General features: G+C 31.2%; 4 protein-coding genes across 4 annotated transcripts; 3 read left to right on the top strand and 1 right to left on the bottom strand.

Annotated features, from left to right (window-relative positions):
* Nucleotides 1-84: 84 nt before the first annotated feature.
* On the top strand, nt 85-1,175 carry Bm9404 (Uncharacterized protein; the record flags this gene model as incomplete). Its single annotated transcript, XM_001897350.2, has 4 exons — nt 85-219; nt 661-733; nt 878-961; nt 1,111-1,175. The coding sequence occupies 4 exons, from the start codon at nt 85-87 to the stop codon at nt 1,173-1,175; spliced, it is 357 nt and encodes a 118-aa protein (XP_001897385.2).
* Nucleotides 1,176-3,316: 2,141 nt separating this feature from the next.
* Nucleotides 3,317-7,078, bottom strand: Bm7024 (Uncharacterized protein; the record flags this gene model as incomplete). The annotated part of the gene is made up of 9 exons (XM_043081124.1): nt 3,317-3,527; nt 3,686-3,807; nt 3,867-4,067; nt 4,379-4,467; nt 4,726-4,963; nt 5,174-5,270; nt 5,533-5,741; nt 6,166-6,261; nt 6,881-7,078. 9 exons carry the CDS (start codon nt 7,076-7,078, stop codon nt 3,317-3,319), a joined length of 1,461 nt encoding a protein of 486 aa, XP_042937058.1.
* Nucleotides 7,079-10,218: 3,140 nt separating this feature from the next.
* On the top strand, nt 10,219-10,528 carry Bm9406 (126.9 kDa transcriptional regulatory protein in YSW1-RIB7intergenic region, putative; the record flags this gene model as incomplete). Its single annotated transcript, XM_001897352.1, has 2 exons — nt 10,219-10,257; nt 10,394-10,528. The coding sequence occupies 2 exons, from the start codon at nt 10,219-10,221 to the stop codon at nt 10,526-10,528; spliced, it is 174 nt and encodes a 57-aa protein (XP_001897387.1).
* A 2,158-nt stretch (nt 10,529-12,686) lies between these two features.
* On the top strand, nt 12,687-20,813 carry Bm5473 (Trypsin Inhibitor like cysteine rich domain containing protein; the record flags this gene model as incomplete). Its single annotated transcript, XM_001897353.2, has 15 exons — nt 12,687-12,762; nt 13,029-13,202; nt 13,407-13,550; nt 13,690-14,241; nt 14,427-14,606; nt 14,893-15,139; nt 15,463-15,671; nt 15,865-16,063; nt 16,307-16,566; nt 16,652-16,771; nt 16,866-16,954; nt 17,208-17,448; nt 17,817-17,984; nt 19,913-20,071; nt 20,671-20,813. The coding sequence occupies 15 exons, from the start codon at nt 12,687-12,689 to the stop codon at nt 20,811-20,813; spliced, it is 2,961 nt and encodes a 986-aa protein (XP_001897388.2).
* Nucleotides 20,814-21,939: the final 1,126 nt, after the last annotated feature.

Below are 21,939 nucleotides of genomic sequence, written 5' to 3'. Positions count from 1 at the left end.
AAAGATATTTTGGTTCGTTGCTTAACACTTGCCAATTTGCTGACATCACTTAAGATAGTATCAGTTTCTTTTTTATTTCAGCAAATGGACAATAATCAAACAGCTGAGAAACCGAAAAACACAAATCTTGTCTGCAATGAGAATATCGCCCATCGGAAATCGCCTGAACTTTTTCCGGAGAATGTGCCCGGTGCTTGGGATATGAATAGAACGTTAACTGTAAGATTTGTGGTTGTGTTTTATCAGTTAGAAAGTTGGCATTTCTGGATAGTTCAAAAATATTTATCTAGTTGATGTTGACATGAAGTGCTCGGTGCCCCTAAGAATGGATTTTGTTAGTGACTTAAATGTTTCATGTTATCTAGTTAAGTAACTCTTCTCATCTTCATTTTTTTTACAAACTTTCATTCTTGCAAACAATCATCATTTACAAATTTTCATTCACTATGTACCTACCTTAATACAATAGTTGGAGAAGAATGTTGATTGTAATTAATGTCTTTCATGTAATCTCTAGTACTTTTACCATCATATTTGCAATTTATTTCTAGGTTATTATAAATTGGTTATTAACTTTATTTAAATTGATTGCGTCTTATGCACTCATTTGCCACTTATAAGCATACAATATATTGGAGTGCTTTTGGATACTCTTTTTAGGTAGCTGCTGGTGATTTTAAGTCAAGTCGTTTTCGGACTGAATTAGATACACAAGATGTACGCCTTGTTAACGGTAATCATACCACAAAAATATTTATTCAAAATTACATTGGAAACTTAAACATTAAAAATTTGGTTTTTTCGAGGATCCATTTGCAAATTTTAAAATTTACGCGCAATTTAAAATTTTGCTTTTGTTTTCAAATTGTTCTTTTAGAGCTTGGACAGTTTAGTGCCGATCAGTTAATGGAATATATAAGAAATTTGCAGAATTCAGCCTATACATTAGGGATTGAAGAAGGTTTTTTTTTTTTCTGATTTCATTAATTAATTTAATACCCAAGTTTTGTGTTACATAACCGTCCTTCTGATGTAGTTCTGTTTGAGGGTAAGAATTTCTTGCTTGGATAACTTTGAAAAGTTTGAAATTTTCATAAATAAAAATTTTAGCTAAACAATTTTCAAAGGGAAAGTTTCTGCGAATATTCGAGAAGCGATCAGAGGGATCGAGATGACGGATGACAAAATAAATGATGAATACTGGCTTTCTGCTGTTATTTGATCATGAGATACACATATTTATTACTACTTAGTATCCCAAACTATTGATTCATTTTAAATATCGAAGTATTTCCAAAGACGGTTTAGTTCAAAAGAGAATGACTGCTTATAAAACAATCGTAATTTTAAGGAAAAAGTTAGTCAGCTGCGAGCTATGTGATGTCACACCTTTAATGTATTGAGAGAGTAAGGTAAAGTTAAATTATCAAAGTTTTTAATTCCAGTTTTGTATTAGAAGAATTTTTATTTTCAAATAGTTTCTTTTAAATAAAAGGAGCACCTTTTATAAAATTATGCGGTAATGCTGACACTTATTACGCATTCATAAATCTGAGTATTTATTTTTACTGTACATTGATGTGTTTAGAATGTGTATTTAGTATTATTCGAACTAACATTACTGTTGATTTCAAGCATTTTTTTTTAACGTCTACAAATATTCTCGCAACAGAGTCCAGTAATGTAGAAGATTAAATTTCTGCAACTTTGATCTATTTTGAAAGGAAGTTATAGACAAAATATAAGTTGAAGGCTGATATTAACTTTAATCCAGGTATTTGACTTTTCTTCTCGCAATTATTTTCTAATGAAAAATAAAAAATGATGAGAAGCGGATGCTTTTTTGGTTGATTTTAACTGCAGAAAGTGATTATTTGAAAACCGGTCAACGAAAAAAGGCGGCTTGGTGGAGTGAATTGTTTTCTTTAACGAAAAGAAGGATGCTTCTCATTCGCTTCTTGATATTATTAATGTTTCCTACACAAATTTTAGAAATTTACCCAATGCATTTTGGTGCAATATATAAAAAATTTACATATAAAATATAGCGGTGAAATACTTTTTTCGTTGTATGCAGTGTACCACTATATCAGGGTCTGCAGGATGCACACCATATGTATTCGTGGCCGAGATTTTGCTTTTTGGATTATTAGAAATTCATTCGAAGCAATTTGTCATGTGAAAGCTTTCATATTCCTTATTATTTTCTTTTTTTTTTTTTCCGTTTTTCTGATTTTTTAATAATTCTTGCATTTTCTAAATTGTCGTTGAGGTTTTTCTTTTTAACTTTTGACTTTTTCCTTTAAAGAATTTATTACTACAATATTGCAAACGATAAGCAATTTAGAAGAGGTTCATATCACTTGGTTTATTCTCGCCGAGCTTAAAAATGGACCATTTTCATTTGGTAAAAAAGGAACGATGATTCAGAAATCATAATGGATGAAATAACTTTTTACTATTTAAACATCTTGCGGTGAGGGAAATACTGTCAAGTCATTTAAAAATGTTTCACTATTTGATTTGATTCAAATTGTCGAGGTATCATTCAGGAGGCAGAATGTGTCATCACTGTGTCACATCATAAAGTTACTAACTATTGGTACTTGCGGAAGATATCCATTTCATGACGCAGGTGGGCGAATTGAAGTGATTAGCAAATCATTATGATTTTAGCAAATGATCAATTTAAATCGATCTTGAATAGTGATAAGTTATTTCTAATTTGATATGATTAATATTCATGTAGCTAACATGTGATGAATTACTTCAGTGCCAGTGATCGTTCGTGTCGTCGTGTAGTGGATTTAAAGTGGACATCTAACTTACATATGTATAGCGAATGAAATATGAATGGAAAATTGAATCCAGTGCTAAATTTTTTCATTCATCATATACAAATAGATCAGTTATAATATACTTATTTTTCATTTGCAATAAATTAACAGTCGAGAGGCTTCGTTTAATCATGAAATAATGTTTTACGGAAATTTGCATCACAAAATTCATCTTTAAAGAGAGGCTCAAATAAACAATGCCCAAATAATACCTTCTTGAAAAGAAGTATTTCTCAAGTTTGACAAAATCACGCAGATATTGAATGCGTACTAAACATCGGTAGCCATTAAAATTCCATGTAATAACAGAGTTATTAATTTTACGGGCTGTTATGTTTAAAAAAAATCGAAGATTGAGAAGACTGGAGCATATATAAAGTCAGAAATATTTTCTAAAATATCAAAAACAAATTTTCGATTTTTTTTAAAGTTACAACTTCTACATACGAAATTTGAAAAAGGAAAGAAGGAGGAAGGTATCAGGGAGGATTGGTGACTGGCAAGAAATGAGACTGTAAGCCGCTCAAATGTGAGGCTAATAAGGGAATTTGACATTGACAATCGTCCGTGTGGTCATTTAATGCTGTCAAGCCGTGCTCACACTGATAGCACGCTTGAAGCTCTTTGTGATCTTTGCCGCTCAAATTGCAACCAAACTCTCGTAAACATCGCTCACAACCAAGTATCTTCCTGAAAACGAAAGGAAAACTTATCCAAAAAAAAGAAGCTTTAAGGAATTTCAGATTTAATTTTTAAATATAAAACAAATTTTAAGCATTTTTCGTTTAACTGCTGTAGAACTACAATTTTTAAGAAAAGTGAAAAGTGAGCCACTTTCGTAAATATACCTGCAAGGACTGGCTTGTATGCGAACTTTCCCTTGCTCACGTTGACGTCCACACGTCGGACATTTAGCGACATCCACATAGAAATGATCCATGCTATGAATTGTTTGGAAGACAGTTACCGCCTACAACACAAGAAATTAACTGCTTGGCAGCTTATTTAGTACAATTTGCTGGTAGCAACCTGGTCGTAAAGTGTCCTCAACTTAGCGGCCAGTAAATCAGCTAGCAATCGCTCAGAAATTAAATTTCGGTGCTCCTCGAGACACTGTACCGAAGCTGCAGCAACGCATGGAAGACAAGCGTCATGCGTGATCCGATCGAATTTATGCTTCAGCACCCAGTTCAACCAGCACAATGCCACCATTGGTGTTCGTTTACTTACCTGAAATTCTTGAATGAAAGTGGTGCGATGCCTTCCTTTCTTTGCATAGCACTCTCAACTGTAGTTTGAGACGAAAAATTGAGTTAAACTTGACTCAGTGTCGAAGTGCTGAATTGAAATTGAAGAATGCTTCCACTAGGTCCAGTGAATGCTAGCTGTCCTCTGTCAGTTCACATTTGGCTTTAATTACATTTAGCTAAGAACCACCAACTAATGAATGTGCTCACATTATCCTGAATATATGAATATGCTCACATTATCCTGAATATATGAATATGCTCACATTATCCTGAATATATGAATATGCTCACATTATCCTGAATATATTTGGCACATTTCATTTCCAAATATTTAGCACGAAATCGCTTTGACAACCTCATACATGTTTCCAACGTGTCATCTGTAACGATTTATTCGAAAATAGACAGATGAAATGCAGTTGTATTTTTGAAAGTTCCATACAGAACCTACAAAAAGTGTTTTATTGTGAAAATGCTAAGCTAAAATATTTTAACTTGTTGAAACACTTCTGAATAGCATTTTGTTCTTAAAGTTTAATTCTTAATGACATGCCGCACAATCTGAGTGCATTTCTCACTTTTGCATATTTATCTCAAAATGCAAAATGCAATCTTAGCCATATTTGTGTGTGGTGCACCTGTGATATCGGTGAAAGCAGCAGTCTGAATTGCACTTTCCAGAAACCATTTAAATTGCACAGCCGGTGGAGGATGCTTAAACGAGGAAACAACGACTGCAAATTCATCGCACGAACTGCTGCATGCACCACCTGCTCCTGCTGCTGACACGGCTGCAGGCTTATTCGCCGAGAACAGCGCTCGGAAATAGTCGCTCACGTGTGAAAGTTGGTGTTTGCAAACCAGAAATTTTGTATCCTGCAATTACAATTTTGAACACTTTGATTTGAAAGGAAGAAAAAAGTTTACAAATATCCTTTTTAGGAGTACAAAAAAATTCAAATAACTTTAATTTAAGCAACTTTTCTTGATAACAAATTAAATTAAATTTATTATAAATTAATCGAAAAAAGTTCCAAGAAAAATGTTAAAAACGATAATTGATAACAAATGATTTAAAAAAAGTACTTGAACAATAATTGTAGCCGAACAACCACCTAATTGACAACGTGACGTTAAATAATTCAACGTTTCTGAGATTTGTGGAAACCTTTTGATTGGTGATCTGCAAAAGTTTGCTATATTTCAACTCACCATAAATTAAATTTTACAATTAATTTGCGAATAGTTGAAAAATATTCACTTATCTGATAGAAAATTACAATTAAAAACAATGAATTAGGCATAATATCATAGTGATTTATTCTGTCTGAGCATTGTTTATCTTAATGACATTTGCTCGTCTTCAGATGACAAAAAATGTCATCTGAACATTTTAGCCATGTATTTGTTTAGAATGCAACAAAACAAAAGGAAATCAATTTTACTTTGAACGACTTTTCTTCGAAACATCATCAGGTGATGTTCGCGGTGTTTTCTGTGGACTGCTAGATCGAGGTCGACTGGTACCTTTTTTGTTGAAATTAAATTCTTTTCGTTTATTGCTAATTAATGATGCGCTAGAACGGTGCTCCCAATTGTCTGTCGGATTGGATAATGAATCAAACGTTTCATTATGCTTATTTATCATATCATCCTTTAAAGAGAAAAATTTTGTAAATTATCAGAAAGTAATAATTCATTATCAGTTTTGACTGTTAACTATTACATACATAGTGGATAATTCATTATCAGTTTTGACTGTTAACTATTACATACATAGTGGATAATTCATTATCAGTTTTGACTGTTAACTATTACATACATAGTGGATAATTCATTTTTTGATTATTGTCAAATTTTTCACCTTTCTATTTCACTTGTAAATTAAAATTTTTACTATTTCTTCGTTTGCTTTTCATTTTTTAAAGCAAATTCAGTCGCATCACACTTGCCAACTTATTAAATTTATCTGATTTACTTGCATTTGATTATTGATTAAATTCAGTTATAAAAGGTTATATCTCCAAAATTTCTGAAAACTATGAAAATTTTTAGGATGTGAAATTTGCAAAACTTACATGAATTGGATTTAATTGTTCTGAAGTAATTAGTTCTTTGTATGGATGAACAATATCTGATTGATGAGATGGACGTATATCCCAGCGATGAGTTTCCTGTCATCATTCCATTTCATATTATATTAAAATAATAGGAACAACTACTCTCTAACCACGGATAATTAACTTTAAGAGATCAAAAATATGTACAATTTACTTCTATTAAAGTGCCTTTTCTTCTATTAAATTTTAAACCACAAAAAGTCAGTCAATCGTTAGTATCATTCTTCTTAAATTATAAATTGAACTGGCATTTAATTTTGCAAAAATCTCCAATGCTATCCAACAAGATGTGAATTTTGCAAGACTCTAAGTGAGCCAAATAAATCAGTGTTTTTCGCCAGTTAAAGTCCCGGGAATATTACCTGCTCTACTTTCACATTTCATCAATTACCTGCCATTTTTGAGGTCATCCCGAAGTGTTACGGATTGGAGAACGCTAAACATAGAAATCAGATGGTTTTAAACGTGGAAATGGGGGGAACTTTCATGTTATAAATGAATGCAACAAAAGAATATTATTGCCGGACTAAAAATTCGATCAGTGAGCGACAATTTCTGCTAAGGGTATTTCTTTGTGAAGAGTTCATTTTTCATTTAAAGGAAAGTTATTTTCAATTCATTTATTGAAGCCATGCATTTAATGCTTTTGATTCTAGCAAAATAAAACACTTGCATGGAAATCCTGCAATGGTGGGTCGTATTCCGGATGTACGAAATAATCATAGGTTCCGGTCGGTGATCCATAATAAGAAGGTTGCTGTTGGGGTTGTTTCATTCGCCGCCACAGCTCGTAATCATTTCTCTGATATTTTACCGGTGATTTTGATCGAGACCTAGCTCGATCAACTATTTTCTTGATGAAATTTGCCATTTTCCTGATGTGTCATTAATTCGTCAACACTAAAATTAAATAGCGTTTAAGAAGTTTGAACAATTGTAAGAATTTTGCCGCTACTGAAATGCTCAGCAAGAATGTTGACTGTTTCACACTTCCATCATTTGTTCGGAAATGTACCTTTCATCACTTTTCCGGAAGTACTGATAGAATAACAAATATTATCATAGCAGTGAAAAAAGCAAAAAGATAAGAAAAACTCTGTGAATGTCTCTATGACCAGAAGTAAGTTAACAAAACTGATTGATTACCTGATGAGAACGTTGCATCATTTATGCAGTAAATGGAGACAGATTTTGAATATTTACTTCAAAATTAATTAAATCGGTAAAATAAGCACAGCTTTTTTTGAAAAAAATATTGCGAATCTTTTCTCGATAAAGTTGAACAATCTATAATATATTCAGATTTATAGATTGCATTGATTAGGTGTTATTTAGTTCCGGAAGAAATAATTTGGATACACGCTGATCAGGCACAGAAATATAGAAACTGACAAAAACGGACATCTATCTATCTATCTATCTATCTATCTATCTATCTATCTATCTATCTATCTATCTATCTATCTATCTATCTATCTATCTATCTATCTATCTATCTATCTATCTATCTATCTATCTATCTATCTATCTATCTATCTATCTATCTATCTATCTATCTATCTATCTATCTATCTATCTATCTATCTATCTATCTATCTATCTATCTATCTATCTATCTATCTATCTATCTATCTATCTATCTATCTATCTATCTATCTATCTATCTATCTATCTATCTATCTATCTATCTATCTATCTATCTATCTATCTATCTATCTATCTATCTATCTATCTATCTATCTATCTATCTATCTATCTATCTATCTATCTATCTATCTATCTATCTATCTATCTATCTATCTATCTATCTATCTATCTATCTATCTTCTATCTATCTATCTATCTATCTATCTATCTATCTATCTATCTATCTATCTATCTATCTATCTATCTATCTATCTATCTATCTATCTATCTATCTATCTATCTATCTATCTATCTATCTATCTATCTATCTATCTATCTATCTATCTATCTATCTATCTATCTATCTATCTATCTATCTATCTATCTATCTATCTACTATCTATCTATCTATCTATCTATCTATCTATCTATCTATCTATCTATCTATCTATCTATCTATCTATCTATCTATCTATCTATCTATCTATCTATCTATCTATCTATCTATCTATCTATCTATCTATCTATCTATCTATCTATCTATCTATCTATCTATCTATCTATCTATCTATCTATCTATCTATCTATCTATCTATCTATCTATCTATCTATCTATCTATCTATCTATCTATCTATCTATCTATCTATCTATCTATCTATCTATCTATCTATCTATCTATCTATCTATCTATCTATCTATCTATCTATCTATCTATCTATCTATCTATCTATCTATCTATCTATCTATCTATCTATCTATCTATCTATCTATCTATCTATCTATCTATCTATCTATCTATCTATCTATCTATCTATCTATCTATCTATCTATCTATCTATCTATCTATCTATCTATCTATCTATCTATCTATCTATCTATCTATCTATCTATCTATCTATCTATCTATCTATCTATCTATCTATCTATCTATCTATCTATCTATCTATCTATCTATCTATCTATCTATTTCACCAATTCATCCCTCAGCTGTTCACCGAATCTTAACCAAACAGAAGTGCAAATAATTTTTTGTGATATTAATCACTCCAAACTAATTAATATTTAAGCTTGGACACTTTACGTTTGCCTCTTCTATTTAAATATCTATCATTTCGTATAATTCATGTAATTTAGAGCTCTACTACTTGGTTTCACTTCACGTTGAGGGAACACAAGTGAAGTTAGCAAATGTAATTAACTTGCTTGGACAAGTGCGCCCGGCGCACAAGTGGCAATGAAAAGTGAATCAGTTAGTCAACAGAAATAACGATTTATGAATAATCATGAAATTGATGAAGGATTAATGTTAGACTAAAGAAAGAAAGTGAAAGTAAAGAATGTATAATTTTGAACAAATATCTTTTATATAAAAATTTTTTAAACTTTAGAATTTAAGAATTTTCATCAAAAGATTCACAAAATATTTTCAAAATTAAGGGATCCTATAATTTCCAAATTTGTCTATTGAAAAAATAATGTCTGATAAAAAAAAAAAATAATATCCTATAATTTCCAAAAAAAAAATGTCTGATGGAAAAAATTGCTTGAAAAATTTATTATTTCCAATAATTTCAACAAAGATTTAAAATTTCTCGTCTTATTAAATTAAAATAACACGATCTTTTTGCGCTTTAGTATATTAATACTATAATGTTATGAGAATAATAATAATAATAATAATTTAATTCTTTCCAATGGTGCAACAAGACAAATAGCAAATGAAGGCGATTTGAAGATAAGTAAACAGTTGTTCTTATTGCTGGAACAAGAATTGGGGTGGATTGAAGTTTTTCAAATTTTATAAAGAAGAGAAAAAAAAAAATTTAAAATCGATTCCATTTCAACCAATCAACTAAAAAATTTAATAAATTTCGTTCCTGCGGAAATATTCAAATTTTGTCTATTCAGTAATTTAATCTGTTTCCATAATCCAAATGTACTAAAAAATTTTTGTTAATTTGTAATTATTTTTACAGTTGCATTTGGAAGACATATAGTAATAATTGATTTATTTGAATTTTTGTACAGATTAAAAGAAAAAGTCATATTAATCAAAAAAATTTATGGATAGGATTTTATGAAGTAAAACAAAACCACTTCTACTATAAGTTCAGATTATCTTCAACTTTTTACATTCTCTTGTTAAAGTCAAATTTACCCATTTTTTTTTTTAAATTAGTAAATTCATATTCTCTAAAAGTTAAACAAAATTTAATCTTATGTACTCAAAAAAAAATATTTCATAAAAAAGGCAGTTGAAAATATTGCTGGTTAGCTTCGTTCATTTTTTAAAATTGCAAAAAATTTTTGAAAAATCGAATTTAAAACGCACAAAACTGCTTCTGAAGAAAAGAATGAAGTTAAATTTCTAAAACTATTCATAAATGGAAAAGAAATGTAAGACGGATGGATTAAAATTTGAAGTCAGTAATTATTGTCCGCAATCAATACTAGCCAGAATAATAAACTAATTTAAACAAGTTGTTCTGAACAAACGAGGAATGATTTAAATGCAAGAGTGAACTGAATGAAAATGTTTAATGAACGGATCTGTTTAAGCAACTGCTTTTGAAATTAGTGCAGTCAGTCAAAAACATTAACAAGAATGATGATGATAGTGATGATGGCGATGACGATGATGATAGTGACGACGATGATGATGATGATAATGATGATGAAAGTGATAAGAACTGATAGGGATGGATGGTGTTTGATATCTTTTGTCTGGAAGAGTTCAAGCTTATTTCCTTCTTCTTACAAATTCTTAATTATGTTATTTCAAAATCTTTTCTCACAACATATAATAAGACTTCACATTTAATCATATCAAAACTGGTTATTATTTTGGCATCTGTTAAATTAATTTAATGAATCATTCAAATCATTTATTGATTGAAAATTGAGAATATTTTTCAATTTATTTGTTAATTTCTCTCACTTTGTCTGTGTATGCATGCATAAATTATTATCAGCCAAGTAATTGCTAATAAATTATTTACAAAAATAGTAAAATTGCTTGTATTACAAAAAAAGAAAAGAAAATGAAGAAAAAAGTTTTTTTCATATAGAAGAATGAATTAAAAATGAAATAATTATTTGAAAAAAGATATTTCAGCAATGTTTATCCATGTTAAGATAGCAATGATGACAAAGGATGAAAGCTATCTCAGTAACGACAATTATTACACAGTTTTCTTTACATTATGGTTATAATAGAGTCAAAGGTCAGAAAAAGATAAATTCTTGATAACTCTCAGTGGATCAGTTGATCAGCTCAACTAATAATGTTATTTGTGCATTGCTTTACATTCATATTCTATCTCATTTATTACTTTATTTATATCGAAATCATTAAAAAGTTCGAGATCTTTACGAAACATATCGCTCAAAGGATGCGCTCATAATTTGCGCTAATGTCTCGAGCGTGAAATTTTCATTGCTTAATTTAATTAGTCCCACAACAAATCTCTGTAATTTATGCTTAAAAAATTTACACTCACTTTATCTATTGCGACTAGCACAAAATACTAAATTAAATTGCAATGAACTGAAAATTCAATAAAATTTTACAGTTGCAAATCTCTGTGAAGCGTAATGATTCTATCCCTGAAATATTATTTGTATAGAAACAATTTGAAAAATATTTCAAAATCTATTTTCTCAGCAATGAAATATTTAATAAATTATAATTAATTTTTTTTTTTTTTTTTTTTTTTTTGTAGTACACAGACTTTCTGTTCATTAAAATAATATTTGGATTTTTAATATTATGCGATAGAATAATTTAGGCCGAAATTTGTTGCATACTTGCAGTTATAATAAATTTTACTACAATAAAATTGAATGATTGCGAGGTGGATATAATAGGCAGATGAAAATGGATTTGAGTGGCGACGAGAATTTTATTATTGATAGACTGACCTCAACCCGATTTTCAAATTGTCAATCCATCTCGGGAATGAGACTGCTCTTCCATTCCTGTCTTTCAGTCGGGAAACAATTGTTCTTTCTCGCCGTCCTATTGATCAGTGGGATATTTATGAATGCAATTAAGTATTACACAATTATGTTGTTGTTTCATTGATGATTGATTAATTTAACGTTGGAGAATGTCATTTATTCTTTTTACGATTTGTAATTATGATTTGAATTTTAACCTTAAATATTTGATCTGAAAAAAGTTACAATTTTATCATATCTAGAATTAAATTTGAATTGTGTCAATGATATGCATGCAACTATTGTTTTATAAGCTTAGTAATTAAAAAAAAAAAAAAAAAACACTTTATATTATCTTTACAAATTCAAAGCTTTGATTGCTTTTTTCGATAACATTTATGTTCATTGTTCCAAATTTTCTTTGGTTCACTAAACAAATGAGAAAAGCAACTCCGAAATAACAGAATTTTGAAATTTTGAATGTAAATAATTTATTATCTATTTGATAACTCTCTCAGTAATTAAATATCTTTCAATTGCTCATTGATAATTATGCACAAAAAAAGGGACAAAAATGGAAGAAACAAAAAAAAATTTTTTTTCGGACAAATTACTGAAGAAATGATTTTCCTTTCATTCATAAGAACCACATCTTTCCAGTTGCTCATTCTCTTCCCTTACTTTTACCTTTCCCTTCCCTTTTTCCTTTTCCCCCTCCTCCCCTCCTCTTCCCCCTCCTCCTTATAAATTTCATTTACTCACTCATTCATCGACGTCCCTATTATCTCTTTTTCCATTTCACTTTTAACAAATTTTTTAATTACTTTTGCAGACATTTCACATAACAACCACAAATTATTTGTTATTGTAGCGCAAGAGAAGTTATTTTGGGTGCTATTGTCGCGTTACTGCCATGACGAACTGCGCAAAAATAGTATCATTTCTTGCCATTCTATTTGCAAACTCAATAAGAACACAAAGATTTCGAAGTAAGAATTTTTTTTTGCACTTTGATTCAAAGTTAACTTTTATAATTTTACAAATTCTTAGACTATAAAAATAACATATTGATAATTTATGCTTTCAAATGACAAGCAGCTTAATGATAGCATCGGTGGGATAATATTATGACAATGAACAAACGAACATTGACAGACTTAAACAATTATTGAGTAATTCGAGAAAAAAATTAGGATTGAATTTCTAAGCTTGGCTGACATCTCTGTTGGCTATTTCACAGCCAACAAAATTTCAGGAATCTGTGAGGCACAAGAAACATGCATGAATTGTGGTGACGATCGCTTCTCATATTATAAATGCAACGCGTCACATGATTGCCTCGCTGATGAAATTTGTACCGGACAAGGTTTCTGCTGTCCTGCAACGGAACTGAGTAGGACAGTGTCATCTTTGTTCAGTGATAATTTTGGTATGTGTCCATTTGAAAGCACATATAAGTTTTTCCAGTTTTTCTGATTGAGGTATAATTAAGTTTTGTATTCTGAAATTTTAAATGGTTTGAAAATGAAGTTAAAACTGAACAACCTTTAATGGGAGGAAATGGAAAAGTCAAAAATAAATTCCGACCGGATCGTATTGAATCTGTGTTTTGAATATAAAGCATTACTTACAGAATTTATTGGTGTTCCGGCTTACAAATATGAATCGGAAAAGTCAGGAATGTGTCCAGATGGTAGTCCATGGAGTCGACAGTGCAGTAATGATTCAGATTGCACACTTACTAATGAAATTTGTGCAACTGGAAAATGTTGTTCAGGTTGCTACTGATTAGCCATGTTTCTGTTACCTGAGAACAATGCCAAGTTAAGTTTGTTGTTTAGAAAATCCGAAATTCTCTACGTTTTGCAGTAGTCTGTTCAGAGCGCTGATAAAGGAGACATTTCCTCTTCTTATAGTATGCTCACAACACCGCCGTCGAGTACTGAACGATTTGCCGACCAACAACGTTGTTGGTGTGCACATTCCGCAATGTGACCCTGCTGGAAAACACTATCGAGCGGTGCAGTGTCGTACCGGAACTGAGGAATGTTGGTGTGTTTCACGATTTGGCCGGATTATTGGGTCGCTAAAACCTAAAACGACAAACTTAAATGCAGCATGTGAAACGCTGCGACTAACAGTGAAGCGTATTATAGAGGAGAAACGTGAAACTGTTAACGTACGTCGAAAGCAAGGGAGTTTGACAAGTTCAAAAGAAAAAAGTCATTCGATTGATATAATAGTGAAAGGACAAAGTTCAGAGCTAAAGGAACAACTTCGTAGTATAAATGGCATAGTCAGTGATAAATGCTTATGGATGAAACCTGGACATTGTTCCGATCAACCGGTATCACTTACTGATGCGTCCAAACTTTGCCACTGTGACGATGACTGTCCAGCTTTACAGAAATGTTGTCCGGTTCTAACCAGTGGATTAGCTTGTTCCTCAAATATTACAGTTAATACTGGTAATGATATCTTTCTTTTTAACTTTGCATTTTTCAAAAAGAAATGTCATTTTTATTTACTTATTAATAATTTTTAAGTGGATTAAATAAACTTTTACACATAAAGTTTTAGCAAGAGTTTCTAATAGTGAAAAAGGAAAAAAAAAACAGAATGAAATCACTTATCAGTCATTATCATTTTACAGATAAATTCCCAGTAATATCACACTTCCCATTAACGAATTCAACAACAACAACAACAACAATATGTGCCAAGAATGAGCAATTTGTGGAATGTCTTGATGAGTGCAAGGCAACTTGCTTCACAAAAACAACAATTCCATGTTTTATTGAGCGATGCAAAAGTGGATGCCAGTGCAAATCAGGTTTCCGGTTTTTGTTTCTTCTTTATTCTTTAATCCGAACTATTTTTGTGAAAGAATGAAATTGTATGTCAACATGAGATATATATCATTTTGCCCTCCTTATCTGGAGCAATAATTTGATGAACATACAAGAGGGAATTTTAAACAATAGATAGCAATAACAAAATCAAAAGATCATTGATAATTAATGATTGTTGACTAAAGAAGGAAGGGTCATAGTTCAATTAAAATAGCTATGTAAGCCTCGAAAATAAAATAAACCAATCGAAATAATTATCCTTTTTAGGTTTCATTCGTCAAAAAAATGACCTTCATGCTCCATGCATTCCACAGGATGAATGTCCTCCTCAATCGATTATGGAAAGTAAAACACGTTGTGCTGATCCCTTACGTGAGTACGAAATTTGTGGCCCAGGATGCCCAATTTCTTGCTCTTCTCGAAGTGAGAAATGTAAAGTTGAAGGATGTGTGGAAGGATGTTTTTGTAAAATACCGTATATTCTTGAGAACGGTGCAGATCCAATTCATTCCAGGTGGGCTTCTCAGTTTCAAATTATAAATCACAATGATGAGGAAAGATGAAGAAACTTTTCAACGCCACTAACATTCAAATTAATCATCTTCGCTAATTTCTGTGACAGTTTGACTCGTAATCTTTGATTTATAACTTCAAACAAATAACAAGAAAAGGAGAAATTTATGAATGATTTCGATTGCATTAAAAATTTTTCATCTTTGTCATCCATACTGATTAGCTGATATTTCTAATGATTACATTATTTACAATTACTTTCCATCTAATTTGAAATCATTTCACTCAATTAGAGTCGAAGAAATGAAAATATCTTAAGTTCAGGTGCATTTTACCGGCATATTGTCCTCTGTTAGTGCGAGACTATTCTCCTCCACGGAATGCTACCGTCGTTCACTTTACTTCAACGTCTCCTGTGACCTCTAATTCGCGCTTATTTCTCGAAGGTCGCGAAGATTCGATCACTCCACCAACAGCGATGCACTGCAGTGACCCATTTAAGAATTTCCACATTTGTGGTTCTGGCTGTCCAGGTCACCAAACTTTTCCCTATCTTTTACGTAATTTGCGTAACCTTACGTGCAATCAGCATAAGATACACTATGATTTCGAAGGAAAAAACGTCAAAACTAAAAAGGAAGTAAACAAATGGATTTTGTGATAAAATAAAAATCGTTCCCACTGGTTTTCCCTTTACACTTCGCCCTTATTTGCAACTCTCTATAGCTGGTTGCAATAACAAAGTAGCCGGTTTCTGTGGTACGCAGTGTGTTGCCGGATGTTTCTGTCGTAATCCGTACATTTTGCAAGATGCTTACAACTTGAATTCTCCTTGTATACTGCCTCATCAATGTCACTCACTAACAGTTCAACAGCAAATTTGCTCTGATCCACGGAAACAGTGGACACATTGCTTTTCTTCTCAGTAAGTTCAGCTAATTTACTTCTTTCGCATTTTTTGTTCATTTACATATTCACTTTAACTATTCGTCATCTGCTTAATTATCAACCACTCATTAATTTGTGTCGCTGATTACGTATGCATATAAACAGCATCAAGTTAAGAATTCAGAAAAGACGAGGGTATAATATTTAATGATTGATGATTGATTAGTCATTGATTAGATCACCTTCCCGATAAGATTAACAGTATATTATTTCTACGCAGATGCACACGTAGTTGTTCGAATCTGGAAACGTCGTGCAAATCAAGTGAGTGTACACCTGGTTGTATTTGTCGTGAACCATACGTATTGCTCGATTCGCGTAACCCTAATTCACGTTGCGTACTTCCCAGTGAATGCGGTTCACAGTGTTCGGATCCACTGAAGGAGTATCAAGCTTGTGCTTCATCATGCCCCATTGGTTGCAACAATCGAGTACCGCAGACGTGTTCACCATGTGTGTCCGGTTGCTTCTGCAAATCAGGCTCGTGTTTCATCTTTGTCGCGATGCTAACTCCGAGTCTATTTGACTAGAAAAATGGTCAACTCCCATAAATATCTAATTTTAGGATTTGTATTTGAAGATGCTATAAATTGGCGCACTTCTGAATGCATACCATTGAATCAGTGCCCAGTGGGTAACATTTCTGCGATATCAGGAATATTTAATCCCGAGAACAATAAGTTAGGTATATCCTGCAAATTATTTCTCATTCCAGAGCTAATTTAAGTCCTTAGTTTCTATAGAATATGAAAATACATTTAATTTTCTGTTTTTTATAGCTAATATGGCTATGGCAGAATGTCCTGAGACAACAGTTGATCTAAGTGGAAAATTTTGTAATTTTGATTCTGATTGTCCAATACAACAGGTATTTAATTAGCCACAGTGTGAAATACTCTCTTAAAGTTTGTAATTAATTAGTGTATTTTATTGAACAAAATCATCAGCACTTTTGTTTAAGAAGTTATCATGTAAGTTAGACATTTCCGTGTCCTATATATTTAGAATTTATTTAAATACTTCACATTTGTTAAATACTCTGAATTTGACAAATTGGAATTTGATGATGACAATGGAAAATTAAAATTGCTAAGATTTATAAGGAAAAATGTATCTTTTAGCGTTGTTGTCGTTCAAATCTATTCGCAATGATCAGTTCAAAGCGATCACGTTGCACGTGTATTGATCCACACGCGTACTGGGATTCGTGTGGCATTTTATGTCCAGAATATTGTGGACAACTTGCAACGCCGGTCTGTTCATCGACATGTAATCCTGGTTGTCACTGCGCATCTGGTTACGTGAAAGCACGTAATCATGTAATGGCGCCGTGTGTACTGCGAACACAATGTTCACAGCAAGGTAACTGCTCATTTGTATTTTTTGAACTTATTTTTTTAAATAAAAAGAAAAAAACTGTATTTAAATTGTATGTAATCCTAATTTCATGACGTAAACCATTTTCAGTTTAAAATATTCAACCACACAGATTTAACTTTTTTAAAAAACGAGAAAAGGAATAATTGTTTTCTTCTTTCTTTCATAATTATACTATATTGCAATCAATCGATTAAAACTAAAACATAGAGATAACAATTTTTCTCCCAAAACTGTAGTCCTAATTTCATGATGTGAAATTTTAAACTGTACAGCTTGCAGATTTAACTTTTTTGAAGGTGAGGAAATGTAGAATTCGTCCCTTTTTTTCGTAATACTGAGGAGTGTTTCAGGAAAGTATTACAGTACTGCTGAAAACAGAGAAGGTACAACCAAACCGTATAATCTGTATAAAGAAATAGCAAGTGCAAAGATGTTAAGCGATGGGAATAAAATTATTGGTGATGTGAAAATTAAACAGATTAACAAAGGAAGAATTAAACTGGAAGGTACAATTGAAGGTGAGTGTCTACTCAGTGTTAACAAATGTAGAATGGTCGGGTAGATAAATATTTTTTTAATCAAAAATTAAAAGCTTTTGATTTGATAATTAGAGAAAGAGAGAATGAAGGAGAAGCAAGGAAGCAAGAAAGAATTAAATTTTATTTTCTTTCTTCTCAAATCTAATTTTAATTTGAAGATGAATGCTTGAAAGTTGATGCTACATAGTTCATTTAAAAAGAAAAAAAAAATTATAATTTTGGAGATATCTTTTCTTTTTGGTTTTATTTTGACTTGTTAAAGAAATCTCTGCCTTCATTCGATTTATACTTTAAATAATGGAGATTAAAGAGATAGTAGAGTTTAAATAGCGGAGAAAAAAAAAATGAATTATGAGATTAAAAATAAAATGGAGATAAATATTAATTAAAAGATAAATATTGGAGATAAATAGTATTTTAATCCAAATACTCCGTCATAAATTCTAGTTGATGAAAGAAAAGTAGAATTCAGTTTACAACGCGAAAGATATATAAGTTAATACACTAGCAAGCGCTACTGGTTATTGCTAGACCAAATTTTATTAGCATTTAATGCCATCAACTCAAATAATAGCTACTAGTACTTTTGCTTATTTGTTGCACTCAAACTTATTTCAGTTTAAGTTTTTAGCACCTTTATCATTTCCATTCATTTTGTTTTGAACTAATTTTTTTCATTCGAATCAGATTTTCATAGTGCTTAGAAATGACCACTGATAACAGATCAGTTATGATAAGCCATGCATATTCCGATTAAATGGTTGATTCTCTTTTTGTTCTTATTTTGTGTTTGTTTTCATTACAATAAAAAAGAAAAACGAAAATTTCATAGATTTTTTACGGCTAAGAAAAACAACGCTTATTGAAGTTTGTCGCAGATATTATTATATGACAAATGATAGCATATGTAGTAGATGATACCTTGTCTTAGTGTCTTTGTTGGATTGAGGAATTTTGAAGATGGTTAAGTAGATATCATAGATGAAAGCAGCCGCTTATGCTTTTCTTCATCGAAGACAGTGAACGAGTAAATGTAAAGTGGATGGGTAGATCAATTATATCACTAGTATATCGTGATCATGCCAAATGCATCAATCACATTATAGTGTTGTGATCAGAGTTGACAGATCAATTATATTACTAGTAATTACGTGATCGTACGAGAGAAATAGGTAGATCAATTATGTCACTAATAATATCGTTCATCGTGACGTCTTAAAGTCGCAAATGCGGTATATTAGTTTTTTCTCGAGTTTGAAAGTCTTTTCTTTCACTTAAGAAATATCTGAGACCGCTTATAGTTTAAAATCATGGAAATCTTTGAAATCATCGCAGTTTTTTAATTCATCAGTTTCACATTTATATTTGCAAGTAATACGAACTAATTACGACAAAAAGCTCTTATTTTGCTATTAACTATTTTTTAACAAAAATAAATTTTTTTTTTCTTTGAATTCCAGATAGAAACAAAGGGTGGAAATGGGTGAAAAAAAGAAGAAAACGAAAGAATTTAAACCGAGACTTTTTGTCGTTATGAAGCACTAAGCACCTTTTGCACTTATTTGTCATCAAATGAACCAATTTTGATTTTGTTTCCTTAAATGTACGTTAAACATTTTCTTCCTTTTCTTTTTCTTCTGCTATTTCTTTTGTTCTCTAAGTAAATTTACGTCCTTTTGCATGAGAAGCAACATTTTGCACCATCGATCAGGGTAGCATTTCAATTTGTCAAGTGATAATCTAGAGCAACGAATGGTGACTGATAATTATTTATTGACAATGTGATTATGATCGCTTTAAACTACAATTATGAATGTTATAATCATAATAATTTCGAAATGAATAATATTTCTTTGCAACTATAAAAATTCAAGAAGCGAGAAGATAAATAAGTAGACTGAATTCAGGATTACCGGATGGCGAACATGCAATCATTATACATCAAGCTGGTGATCTGTCCAATTCATGCGCTAACATTGGTCCGATTATGGCATCTGATAAAAAGTTTAATGTATCTGCTATATTTGGAAATGTTAAAGCAAATGGTACTGCAGATGTAACAATCGGTTAGTTACGTAAATAACAAATCATTTTCAGCTGTTAGCAGTACACAGCAATGCTGATCTCTATCTTTCAAATTCAAAATCAAAAGCAATTCAAAAGCTACTCCATCTATTAAAACATTTCTATTATTTGTCTGTTAGATTCATATGTTAAAAATTTGTGGTTTTGATTTAAATTTATTGAAAAAATAAGTTAATTAATGAAACTTGCTTGATTTTCAAACTAAAAAAAGACACATGACGACATAAAAGATTCACCTTGGCCAATGCAATAGATGGACTATTTACTAGCATGTGTTCCAGAATAATAACATAATCCACCCTATTTAAAATTCAATTCTGATTCAAATTCGCTTATCTTTCAGCTAAGAAACTAGTTACGGAAAGTCTCATAGATGATGATACTGTGAAGCGAAACAGATTTAGAGTTCCGTAATTTGATACACCTTGAAAGGCTCTGAGCAGTCTCCTGTGCTTAGTCAGTTTCCTGTTGTGGACGTTTCATCGGAATGATGTTTCTTCTCAGCACGTTTAGGTCCATCTTATGTGGACCTCATTCATACTTAATTGAGTGATGAATAGAGGAAATGTTTCAAATTTAGATCGAGAAATCGACTGGCCACAAGATATCTCACTGATTGGTCATTCATTGGTGATTCATAAATTATCAGTAATAGAGTGGTCACTACGTGATAAAGATATTCTACCATTAGCCTGTGGTACGATTGGTTTTGCATCGGCATAACTCTCAAATATTGCTATTACCTATTTTGATTGTCATTTTATATGTTGTTTGTTTGTTTGAAGTATAACCGTGCATTGCAAAACAAAATTCTAAAAGTAATCAATTTGTTGTTTTTGCATTGGAAGTAGTAAATAATAATAATAATAATATAAAGCAATCCTTGCCAAAGAATAATAATTGCATAAGAAAGGCTGTATAGAAATAAGTTATAGTCATATATGAATATTACTATAAAGAATTAATGAAACATATAATTAATCTTTTTGTCTTTTCTGATTACAATTAGCTTAAAAACAATCATGTTCATTTCTTCTATTCTTAATAACAGCATGTGCTTCTATTTAACTGCTGCTAAACTTTCCTGGTACATAGATACTACTTTGCCACTTTCTTCGTCCAGAATTAATAATTCATTTCAAATATTTCTATTTACAGAAAAAAAAAAATCATTTTTGCAGAGTATATCTATCGTTCAAAAAAAAAGTAGGGAAGATAGTACCTGTGTATCAAGGAAGAATTGTTCGTGTTCACTAAACGATGTGACAAATCTCTTTTGTGCCAAAGAAGTAAATATCTTTTTGGCATCCATGATTTTTTTAAAACAAATTCCATATTTCCAATAAAATTTAATTTTAAACAAATTTTTCAATCCTCACAAAGCATCGTCACAGCAACAAATTACGAACAGACTTCCTGTACAACGAAGAGTGAAGACCACCATCATTCATTTTTGTTTATGATCGACCGTTATTTGCTACTACTGGCTAAGTCTAGTTTTGCACAGACTTCATCATCTTTGTCAGAATTTCTAATCTAAAATTAAGGTCTATATTAAAATAATTTCACAGTTTAATAAAAGGAAATATTAAATCATTTTTGGTATGCGTGGGAGTGATAACAACAATAGTATAAGTAATGAAGTAAACAGAGAGAGAGGATAGTCGGGAATCAGTGTGATATTCAGAGCTAACGCTGTGAAAGGTCGGATAATCTGGAGGATTCGCAAATGAAATGCACCGATACTTTGACGATTATTTCTCACATTAATTAACTACCAAATAGATTAATAATTAAAAAGGTACGATAAGAGTTATTGTGACGAACAAAGATATGAATGCTTCATGGA

Source organism: Brugia malayi (assembly GCF_000002995.4).
Source record: "Brugia malayi strain FR3 genome assembly, contig: Bm_v4_Chr4_scaffold_001, whole genome shotgun sequence".
Lineage (NCBI taxonomy): Eukaryota > Metazoa > Nematoda > Chromadorea > Rhabditida > Onchocercidae > Brugia > Brugia malayi.
The sequence above is the reverse complement of the archived record's forward strand: the minus strand, read 5'-3'. Positions and strand labels throughout refer to the sequence as shown.